Below are 10976 nucleotides of genomic sequence, written 5' to 3'. Positions count from 1 at the left end.
TATAATTCTATATAAAGTTCTAATTTTGGTTAATTTTTTTGAAATTTTCGCAAAATCTTCCATGAAAATAAAAATTTTACATTTTTTTACCAAAAAGGTGGTTTGACAACACTTAAATGCATTGATAGCCGGTATACATATTTTATTGGTCAGTGTAAAATCTTTTGTATACCCATGAGGATGAATAGTTAATAACACTAGATAACGGTGTTGAATGTCACACTAAAACCATTCCAGCGTTAAGAACATAATTCATAAAATGAGTATTGAAAAACATTTAGGTATTCAATCCAATCCAATCCAATCCAGTTATATCACACTGTTGACAGACACCATAACCATGGCCAGATTTATTCAAACTAAGAAAAAAAAGGTACGAAAAATAAATAAATTAACACGGAAGAATTCAGACGCAGCACACAAACACAAAAGTCGCGCAACTCTCTTTAAGTTCATCTCCTCGATACAACGGTATGAATGACTGCTAAATACAGAAGCTGCGTCACCGAAAGGATGATCAAGAAGGCCTCCATTGTTCTCTGCAAGAAAGTGGAGTATGTTTCAATATAAGAAGATTTCTGGAGGAAATTGAATGAGTATTTTAGGGCTGGTTCGATAACTATTTCGTCACAACATAATTTTCATCTTACCAATCGGGAATTTCTGATCCGAAGCTCGATCTCCTTGCAACCGAAGCTGCACGAATTAGGTTAATTAACAGTTGGTTAATATAGAGCAAAAATAGTTCAAACAATTGTGTGCAACTATGCATCTGTTATTATGGATGGTAATGACTTGTAAGTACCTCATGGCAAGTAGGGTGAGGGTCCAGGCAATGGTGGCAGCTGTGGCTGCAGACGGCAAGCTCTCATAGGTCCAAGCTCGAAGATGGTTGATACCGGAAATAGCTGAAGCTACCCCAACAACTCCAGCGAGCAGAGCGAATGTCACAAAGAACCCGGTAGCAGCATTCCCCATGGGGAAATATATTGGCGAAAAATGTGCCGGGAGATCAAAACCAGGACCTACAAGAGTCTCACTCAGCATTAGCATACAGAGAAGAATTCATACTACGTAAAGTGTAAACAAGAAAGAGAGAGAGTTCAAGTGGTTAAGAGCGTTTACCAATAACAAAACCGTGGTCAATTGCTCGGTTCATTGCCCAACCTCCAATGCCCAAAACGATGACATACATACAGAAATTGAGAGCCAAAAGCAGTCCGGCAACGGGTTTTAACTGCTGGTTGGCCATTGTGTAAGATCAAATGCTGTTGGATGCAGAAAGGGTTGTACTTGTTATTGCATGTGTAAAAGCACAAAGAGATGATCTTATCATATATAAGGAAGGAAGAAGGTTTTGGTTCTTTTCTTGCTAAGGCTGTTGGTTCCAAAAGGGCTAAATGTGTGGGGTTGTAAAGGAGGTAGATGCTTGATGATCAAGGCAAACCGAGCAAGAAATGTCCAGATTCTTACTTGGCTCACATTTTTATGTATTTTTTTAAGGGTACATTCTTCTTCGTCTAGGCTTTGTGCCATTAATTGTTCCTAAGAGAACAAAAAAGTGATATTCTTATCCAGACGGACACATAATACTATTGTCATTTATTTTAACATAAGCGCTTTAAATTATAAGGTGATTCAAATTCGAATGTAAAGGGGTAAGTACATTATCCTGGACAAAGGACCTGACCCATAACAACAATAAGATAAGAGTGTAACCTTCCTCACAATGGTTAAGGTCTCATTTTGAAAAGTGCATTTAAAATGACTGAAAGCGTTTTTGGAAAAAAAAATGTTCGTGGGTCACAAAAGCACTTGAAGTGCATTGAAGTGCTTTATGCAAAAAGCACATAACTGATACTTCTTGCAAGAAACACTTCAAGTATTTTTTTAGGATTCATTTGTATTTTTACTAAGGAATTGTTGTAAAAACGTTTTCACCAAACGCGCTTTCAGTTATTTTAAAAATACTTCTAAACGAACTCTAAGTTAGTTAAACTTCAAGAATCAAATTAGAGAAAAAATATCTCACTTATTTATCAGGTGCAATCACCTATTTATCTTTAAGTGTTCTTTAACTATAAAACTTATAAAAAGTCATTTCCGCATTATTTTTCTCCTTTTGCAATTCTCATTTAATTTATTCAATTAAGAAGCAGATGAGCGTGGATGGGGAGAGATTTTTCAGTGTGACCGGCACACGATGTGGTACATCACGTGTTACCATACAAATAGTGAAATATGTGTATTAAAAAGTTAATAACTTAAAAACTAAAGTTTCTTACCATTTATATAAAAACATGTGATGTACCATTTGCTTTTCCGTCGTAATAAAAAAATTTCTCGTGCATGGGAATAAAAAAGCGTGTGTGAAAGTCCAACGTCAAGGGCAATAAACTCTCCACACGTACAAGACGTTGCGTTTGGGCCTTTTAGTGAACCGGAAACCACCCGCCCAGACCCTCTCCCACTTTAACGTTGGTTTTCTATACACCGTTACCGATTAACGGTCCTGCTAAGAGTTCCCGCCATTTTCCAAAGCCTCAGAACCGTACAGTTTTCACTTCCACTCTCCATTTCACGCTCCGATTTCCACCAAAATCTTACGAAACTCTCTGAATGCTTGGTGAGTTTGATGAATTACACCAAATTGACCACCCCATCTCCCAAATCACTGCTCTCCGATCACCTAAAGAACCAAAATCTAGACCAAGCTCGCCCTTTTTCCCAGTGTTGATTTGTACACCATGATGATCAAGGAGTATGTGCAAATACGCAGGCTCGATGATGCCCTCAATCTGTTCTACGAAATACCTGAGAAAGATACGGTCTCTTGGAATTCGATGATCAAAGGGTGTTTGGATTGTTGGGGATTTGAGCAAGGCTAAGGAGCTTTTTGATGGAATGCCTGGAAAGAGCGTTGTTTCTTGGACGACGATTATGAATGGGTTCTTGCAGTTTGGTGAAGTTGAGATGGCAGAGCGGTTGTTTCGTGAGATGCCTGTGAGGGATGTGGTGATTTGGAACTCGATGATTCATGGATACTTTAGTAATGGAAGAGTGGAAGAAGAAGACGCTAAGAAGTTGTTTAGAGTGATTCCTTGTAAGAATGTGATTTCGTGGACTTTGATGATTGGCGGGCTTGACAGAATTGGGAGGACGGATGAAGCTTTGCTTTTTGAGAGATGATAGGTTCTGATGTACAACCTACTTTAACAACATTTGTGTGTGTGGTGACAGCTTCTGCAAATTTGTTGCGTTTGGATTTAGGTGTTCAGATTCATGGTCAGATTGTCAAGTTAGGGTACTGCTTCAACGAGTTTGTAGCTGCTTCACTTATAACACTCTATGCAAACTGCAAGCACATGGAGAATTCGTACAGGGTTTTCAACGAGAGCTTGCAAAAAAATGTTGTAGTATGGACGGCTCTTTTAACAGGATGTGGTTTGAACTGTCAACACGAAGATGTGTTGAAGGTTTTCAGGGACATGATGAAATCGGGTGTCCTTCCCAATCAGTCTTCTTTCACTAGTGCTTTAAATTCGTGCTGCGGATTAGAAGATCTTGATCAGGGCAAGGAGACTCAAACGGCAGCTGTTAACGTAGGTTTTGAAACGGATGTTTTTGTGGGCAATGCACTTATCGTCTTCTATACCAAATGCAGAAGCATGAAAGGTGGAGTTTCTGTATTTAAGAGAATTGGCGACAAGAATATTGTGTCAGGGAACTCAACCAAAGTTGGAAGTGCACAACACGGTTGTGGAATGTGGGCTTTGACACTCTTTAACAGGATGATACGCACAGGTGTAGAGCCAGATGAAATAACATTCACAGGGCTGCTTTCTGCATGCAGCCATTCTTGGATGTTGCAGAAAGCAAGACACTTTTTCAAATTTTTCTCTGTTGAGGTGAAACTTGAGCACTATGAATGTATGGTGGATGTGGAGAGTTGGAAGAAGCAGAGGAGCTGATTAAGAACATGCCTGTGCAAGCAAACAAGAAGGCATGGCTAACTTTACTTAGCGCTTGCACGATGCATTGCAATTTTGATGTGGCTGAAAGAGCTGCAAGACGCATTGAAGATTTTGACCCGCATTGCAGTGCTGTTTATGTTTTACTGTCTAATTTATATGCTTCTGCAAATAGATGGAGTGATGTCTCGAGAATTCGAGAGAAGATGAGACATTCTAGAACTGGAAAACAACCTGGTTGCAGTTGGGTTACTTAGTGAGCAAATTTATCAGAAACTGGATCGGTTAGAAGGAAGATCGAAGGAAGTTGGTTACATTTTCGACCACAACAAAGCCTTATGAAGTTGGATACATTTTCGACCACAACTAAGGGAGGACAGCTGTATGAATTTTAAAACGCTATTGCACATATTTGTTGTAATTCGACTGTCATTCTGTAAATAGAGGCTGAAATATTAAGGTTTCAACTGAAAGTGAAAGCAGCCATGCTTAAGAAATTAGGCACGACTTCTCCTTCAAATAGAGTGCATCCAGCATGTTGTGTGGCCGTTGCATGTCACTAAAGTTCAAGGAAAAATTTTATAGGACGGTAATAAGGCTGGCGATGTTGTATGACACGGAATGTTGGACAGTGAAGTATCAACATGTACATAAAATGGGTGTAGCAGAGATGAGGATGCTTCATTGGATGTAGCGGAATGTTGGACAGTGAAGTGTCAACATGTACATAAAATGGGTGTAGCGGAGATGAGGATGCTTCATTGGATGTGTGGGCACACGAGAAAAGATAAGATTAGGATGAGGATATCCGAGGTAAAGTAGCAGTGGCCGAAATTGAACGAAAGATGAGAGACAATCGGCTACAGTGGTTTGGACATGTGCAACAAAGGCCTACTGACGTTCCAGTTAGAAGATGTGACTACGGGACAGAGGTCCAGGGCCGAAGGGGTTGAGGAAGACCTAGGAAGACTTTGGAATAGACTCTAAGAAAAGACTTAGAGTACCTAGATCTAACGGAAGACATGACACAAAACTGAGCACAATTGCGTTCTAGGATTCATATAACCGACCCTACTTAGTGGGAAAAGACTTTGTTGTTGTTGTTGTTGTTCTCCTTCACCTCTTCTCCCAGCCATTGACATGAATTTTCAGTCAACAACTTAGCTTCACCCTCCAACCTCGTTCAACCCTCTCAGTTTTTGTCAAATTCAATTGCAGTTGAACCCTAAGACGTACCGAATTATTGCCACAAATGTTTTAGGTTTCTTAATTTGGTTTGAAGGAATGACTTTAATATTTCCACGTGAGACTCACATGTGATTATTTGACGAAAGACTAAGAAAAATTTGGATTTTGACCGCAAATTGCTAATGAGACTCAATCAATACGGGAGTTTAATTAACGACTTTTGCCTTGTTAATTTTCACAATAAATATATTTTTTTTAAAAAATTATTTGTGTGAACTTTTTGAGACAGGTTTGGCCGGGTCTTTCCTTGTTGTTTTGTTCCAAACATGATAATAGCCTAAACAAACAATTTTACCTTATAAATCTCTACTTTTGGGAAATATTGTTACAAGATCGCATAAATAATTTAGAAAAATTGGAGGAGCCAAAAAAAAAAAGGAGAATTAAATGTTAAAATTGATATTTGCTTTCAGAACCAAACGGGATCGTTCTGAGAGTGGTTATATAATTGAAATTTCAGTTCTCGCAGCGGAGATTGTCAATGGCGAGCCGCGCTACCATCGACCGCGCCGATCATCATGCGACGGAGAACCACCACACCGAGGCAGCTCCTGAAATCGAAACCAAAGACCTCAATTTGGTCCTCGAAAACGATAACGCGAAAGCCACAGACTTCGACAAGGCGGAAGAACTCGAAGCTGATGTTGAAGAGAAGGTGTTCGACATAATGCCTGAGAGAGGAGATGACAATACAAGCGAGATGGGGGTTTCTAAACTGCTTGCGGAAATTGAAATGCTGGATTCGATGATAGAGAGGAGCACGGTTGGGTTGCTTGATTTGCAAGTAATGAAAGAGGAAATGGAAGCGCAGGAGAGAGAGATGGAGTGGAAGATGAGCGAGTCACTGGCATTGAAGACGGCAATGGAGGAGCTGAAGAGAAAGAAGAGTGAGGAGCTGGTGGGAAAGAAGGCGGCGGCAAGTGGATGGTGGAAGACAAAGTGGGCTCTGCCAGTGGTGGCGTTGGCGGCGTGTGCTGGGATCGTAGCTGCTGTGGTTTTGGCTGGAAATGTGAAGGCTGACAGTAGAAAGAAGAACAAACCAAACAAGATCAAGACATTGTAAGTTGATCAAGGTAGTGTTTAGCCTTTTTTTGAACAACATTGTTAATAAGATTTTTCGGCTTCTTTGAAGATGAGTTTGGAGACATAGGGCTGGTTTGGTATTACTGTGCTTTGGAAAAAAAAAAATGCTTCTGTTATGCTGTGAGAATAAACTCATTTTTGCTGCTTCACGTTTTCAGCTATTTTTCACCCAAAACTGTGAAAATAAGTTGTTTTTAAGTGTTTACCAAACAGCTTTTTGAGTTCAGCTTTTTTTTATACCCACTTTTTATAAAAGTACTTCAGTACTAAACCAGTAATTCCCGCCTATGGATCAATTGACATTTTTCACAAATGTCACAAATTTTACGCGAAGAGGTCTCGTTTTGTGGCTTCAATATCATTTGATAAATCATCATGTAGTAAATTAACAAAGCTTAAAGAACAGAGAACAAAGTGTAGACTTGCAAATTTAAGCGCTTGGAGCACTGTATCGGGCTTCAACTAAGTGTGCCCTCCAAGCACAATTAATAAACCTTTTGCCAAAGTCTCGTAATGGACTTTCACATGAGTGCGAAATTCACCGTTTATGACGAATCTCACCTTTTTGTGAGAGTTCAGACTCACAACAAACTGTCACAAAGAGCGCTTGTAAGAATGTGTTTGTGACAAGTCGTGCTCTTTGTGAGAGTTCAAGTTAGTACTGAAAATAAGACCCCGATCACAAATTCATATGGTTCTTGTAAGAGATGAAAATATGATTGGAAAGAAGAAAATGGTTCTTAAATCCAAAAAAAAAAAAAAAAAAAGTTAAATTTCTTTTCTTTTTTTTTTTAAGAAACACCAACAATATGATCCTGTTTTGTTGAGAAAATAAGTGTGAGTTAGGCTCATGAAAAAAAGACAAGCCTAATAGTCCAAACCCCAAACAGACTATAAAATTTGCTCAACTAATTGATGAATGAGAGGAGAGGTGAGAGAGCAAAATAAATGATGGCAAACTTCAGAAAGTTCGATGCTTTGACCAGGATTAGATGATGGTCATAAACAATATTATGATCATGCTAATAAGAATTAGGAAATGAGGCGGGGGAGGAAACCAAAGAATGACAGGATGAATTATTTTTAGGTTATATCTAAATTAATTATCAATAAAGTGTTGATTGCACGTCTCGTTTTTTGCTTTCAACATACCAAGCATTACCCACCAATATCTCTCTGAATCGAACATACACTCTCTCAGGCTCACTCTCTCTCAAACACCTTTTTCTTAGCAAACCCCTCAAACACCTTTTTCTTAGCAAACCCGAAATTTTTATTTCCACACCCGCCGCCATGTATTTCTCGAAAAAACCTCAAGCAATCAAATTTTATATATTTCACTACCACGCCCACCGCCATGTACAAAGCCTCAAGCAATCGACTTCTATAAGGAGGAAGGTAGCAGGGACCTGATGATGGAGGTGGTGGTCATGAACGAAGACCTCTACCAGTCTTAGTCTCAATCTCAATCCTAAACTCATCCCCACCAAGTGCCGCCGTCACTACACTCATAGCAAATGCTTATGGGTGACAGTAAAAATGAGGCCATAAAGTGAGGGCACCGATGAAGTGAGCCTAGACTTGGGTGTAGCACGAGACCCGAAGACTGATAGCCCTCCGCCCACAAGGTGGACGGCTTGTTGAACACCTCCAAGTCAAACAAGCCCTTGTAGGAGCAGATTTTGGCAAAGATAAGAGAGAAAGGGTTTGATGGGGGAAAGATGGGAGATAAACAGTTCAATGGGAGCAGATATTTTTAATGTCAACACTTGAAATTAGATGTTTGCTAGGCTTAGAAAATGCAGCATAAACCAAATGTAATGTAGGTGCCCAAACGGGAACTAAAGAATTGTTGTTTTTGTAGTCATTAGCTAATATTTATAGTTTTAAAAGTTATTTTTCCGTCTCCTCTATGTTGCCATTATCTAGCAATGACACATGCATAACTAAGAAATTTTACACAACGGCAGAAAAAAATCAAATATACATTAGTTGTTGTGACGAATGTACACTTCAGTAATACAAAATCTACAACCATTATCGGAAGAAATACAATAAAGAAACCAGTAGATCAAGATAACCCCTCTGTATATATATCTATATATAGACACACACACGCATATATATACATATATATATATATAAGCTCATTTAGAAGTACTTTTAAAATAACTAAAAATATATATATACACACACACACATACATACATGTATATATATAAAAGCTCATTTAGAAGTATTTTTAAAATAACTGAGAGAATTTTGATGAAAACATTTTTGGTACCAATTCTTAATAAAAATACAAATGAATCCTAAAAACTACTTGAAAGTGTTTGAAACCCAAAACATTTTATTTAAAAATACTTTCAGCCATTTTACAAGTAAAACTTGGGTGCAGGACAAAAACTCGCATCCAAATTAAGGATCATCATCAGCGCCATTGCATTCAAAATTTAGCAACATTGTCCATGTCAATTTAGCATCGACCATCGCAAGTTTATTTGTACTTTGTACAGCAACGAGTGACTTCAACTTCGATGCCCGATGAAATACGAAGATGCTGAATTTCAAATGACACTCCACCCTAACATTCTACCAGAAAAAATCCGATGGTCGGCGTGTTCAAAGTATGGATTACAACTCGTTATAATTTCGAATAAAAAGATGCTCACTACAAAATGTAGATACAAAGCCTCTCATTCATCTTCCTGGCTGCGCAACCTGGCCAACTTGTTCGTAACAACAACATCAAGCTGGGCGGCTCTTTCAACTATTTCTTTCCTCTTCCTTGTGGACACATTGTGTGCAATCTCGGCGCAGTAGGTCCTGATTCAGATGAGGTGAAAAGAAAAAACAATGCAAATTAGAAATGTTATGTGAAAACAAAATCAGAAACTAAAGAATCACAAAACAAAGGTCTTCAGTATACCTATTATGCATCATCAGCAGTTCGAGCTCCTTGACGTTGTGCACAACAAACTTCTTGAAATGATTGGGAAGATAATGACGGGTCTTCTTGTCTGACCCATAACCAATGTTGGGCATGAGAACACATCCCTTGAACTTCCTTCTAACACGAGAATCAATACCCTTTGGTCTTCTCCAGCTGGGCTGTCAAATAAAAAGTTGATGAACATGATGCTTAGTCAGAGTAATTTACACCACGGCAAGAAAAATAACAGACTAATAAACAATGTAGCACAAAGTAAATGTTTGCAGGGTTAAAGTAACAGAAAGCTGTTGAGAATCAAAGCTAACTGTGTCGCAAAGACCTGTAAACTTCTATGTACGCCCTGTTAAACGAAATGTCCAGCCACAGATAATAAATCTGGACATCAGATACCATGGGCAAACAACTCCAAAAAGATACAACAGCAATACGTATTCACACAGTCGACCACATATTAGACACAACAGGCGCAAGAAATCACAAATGAGAATGAACTAATCGTTCAAACTGCAATCTCAGTCGAAAGATGGTGATTTTAACTTACTAATCACAGAATATCATTAACGTTAAACATTCGCATCACAGATTGCAGACTAACTTCCAAAAAGATACAACTGAAAAGTTATTAATCCTAAGCAAACAAAATAAATTACTGAAATGGTAGACGAAAATGGGAATGCAACGTAGATCAGATGGTAGTGCATGTAAGTATTCATCATTCAAATTGCAGAATAGATGGGTACAAATCATCACTTCTTGCTGCATATCCCAAAAAACTGAAACCCTTTTGTTAAACAAACAAGTAAATTCAAAATAAAAAGATAAAACAGAGTGAAATTGACCGAAACAAATTCCAAATATTACCCACAAAAAACCAATCAAATGGTAAAAACCCAGATTTTTATAGCTTAAAATGATCAGACAGTCGATCACTGATTCACCCCATTGCACCTTAAGACGCAAGTTAGACAGGCCCTAATAGCTATCCTCATATCCATCAAAAACCAAGTTCAAATAACGAAATGGTAAACATAATACCGCTTCGACACCGCGAAAAACCATTGTTCCATATGTTTGGATTGAAATTTTAGAAAACCAATTAAATGGATATATAAATCTATACAAAAAAATAAATGAATTACCCAACTAAATACATGACAGAATGGAATCAGATATAAGTATGTCTATCACCATCTTGTATCCATTGTAAAATGCAAGTAAGACTGGGGCGACAACAGTATCATCATTTTCTCCACATAAATCGACACTAACACAAAACAAATATTCAAAAAAAATCAGAAAAAAAAACGGGGACGAAGGATTATATTGGTGTTATACCTTGACGGAGGCCTTGCGGTCGCTCTGGGGCCTCTTGAAATGCTTGACCCGCTTCTTCACGATCGATTTCTTCAGCAACGGCACCGCCATTTTCACTTAACTCCTGCAAATCCAAACAACAGATTAAAATTGTATTAGTTAAACCCTAATGGGATTCAAATGAGATATATACGGGACAGATCTGTAAACCTAAACGAGAGCGGCGGAGAGAGAGGAGAGAGAGAGAGAGAGAGAGAGGAGAGAGGCTTACAGTGTGTAGGGTTTTGCTGAGCTGCTGAGCTGCCGAGCTGCGGATTGAAAAACTGGGGACGTTGGTTTTATAAGCGAAGAGTGGAAGCTATTAGGGTTTCTAGGGTTTTGTGACTTGGGAGGTGGACTGAAATTTG

At 38.6% G+C, this 10976-nt stretch overlaps 2 protein-coding genes, 3 non-coding genes and 1 pseudogene across 5 annotated transcripts; 1 reads left to right on the top strand and 5 right to left on the bottom strand.

The window, feature by feature from the left end:
• Window positions 1–328: 328 nt before the first annotated feature.
• On the bottom strand, window positions 329–1379 carry LOC137730339 (membrane protein PM19L). The gene is made up of 4 exons (XM_068469404.2): window positions 1126–1379; window positions 806–1025; window positions 651–696; window positions 329–539 (listed from the first exon to the last, which is right to left on the bottom strand). The coding sequence occupies exons 1-4, from the start codon at window positions 1250–1252 to the stop codon at window positions 453–455; spliced, it is 480 nt and encodes a 159-aa protein (XP_068325505.2). The 5' UTR covers window positions 1253–1379; the 3' UTR covers window positions 329–452.
• A 1032-nt stretch (window positions 1380–2411) lies between these two features.
• On the top strand, window positions 2412–4313 carry LOC137728515 (pentatricopeptide repeat-containing protein At5g46460, mitochondrial pseudogene; annotated as a pseudogene).
• A 4407-nt stretch (window positions 4314–8720) lies between these two features.
• On the bottom strand, window positions 8721–10976 carry LOC137729489 (large ribosomal subunit protein eL32z). The gene is made up of 4 exons (XM_068468449.2): window positions 10841–10976; window positions 10591–10693; window positions 9232–9413; window positions 8721–9128 (listed from the first exon to the last, which is right to left on the bottom strand). The coding sequence occupies exons 2-4, from the start codon at window positions 10678–10680 to the stop codon at window positions 8999–9001; spliced, it is 402 nt and encodes a 133-aa protein (XP_068324550.1). The 5' UTR covers window positions 10681–10693; window positions 10841–10976; the 3' UTR covers window positions 8721–8998.
• On the bottom strand, window positions 9761–9843 carry LOC137730384 (small nucleolar RNA Z196/R39/R59 family). Its single transcript, XR_011068144.1, has one exon. It is a non-coding gene; the product is annotated as a small nucleolar RNA Z196/R39/R59 family (small nucleolar RNA).
• LOC137730383 (small nucleolar RNA Z195/SNORD33/SNORD32 family) lies at window positions 9936–10012 on the bottom strand. The gene has a single exon (XR_011068143.1). It is a non-coding gene; the product is annotated as a small nucleolar RNA Z195/SNORD33/SNORD32 family (small nucleolar RNA).
• LOC137730399 (small nucleolar RNA U31b) lies at window positions 10418–10503 on the bottom strand. The gene has a single exon (XR_011068158.2). It is a non-coding gene; the product is annotated as a small nucleolar RNA U31b (small nucleolar RNA).

The sequence above is a fragment of the Pyrus communis genome, chromosome 10 (genome assembly GCF_041283825.1).
Source record: "Pyrus communis isolate YQ-2024b chromosome 10, ASM4128382v1, whole genome shotgun sequence".
Classification (NCBI taxonomy): domain Eukaryota; kingdom Viridiplantae; phylum Streptophyta; class Magnoliopsida; order Rosales; family Rosaceae; genus Pyrus; species Pyrus communis.
This window is presented reverse-complemented; position numbering and strand designations above follow the sequence as displayed.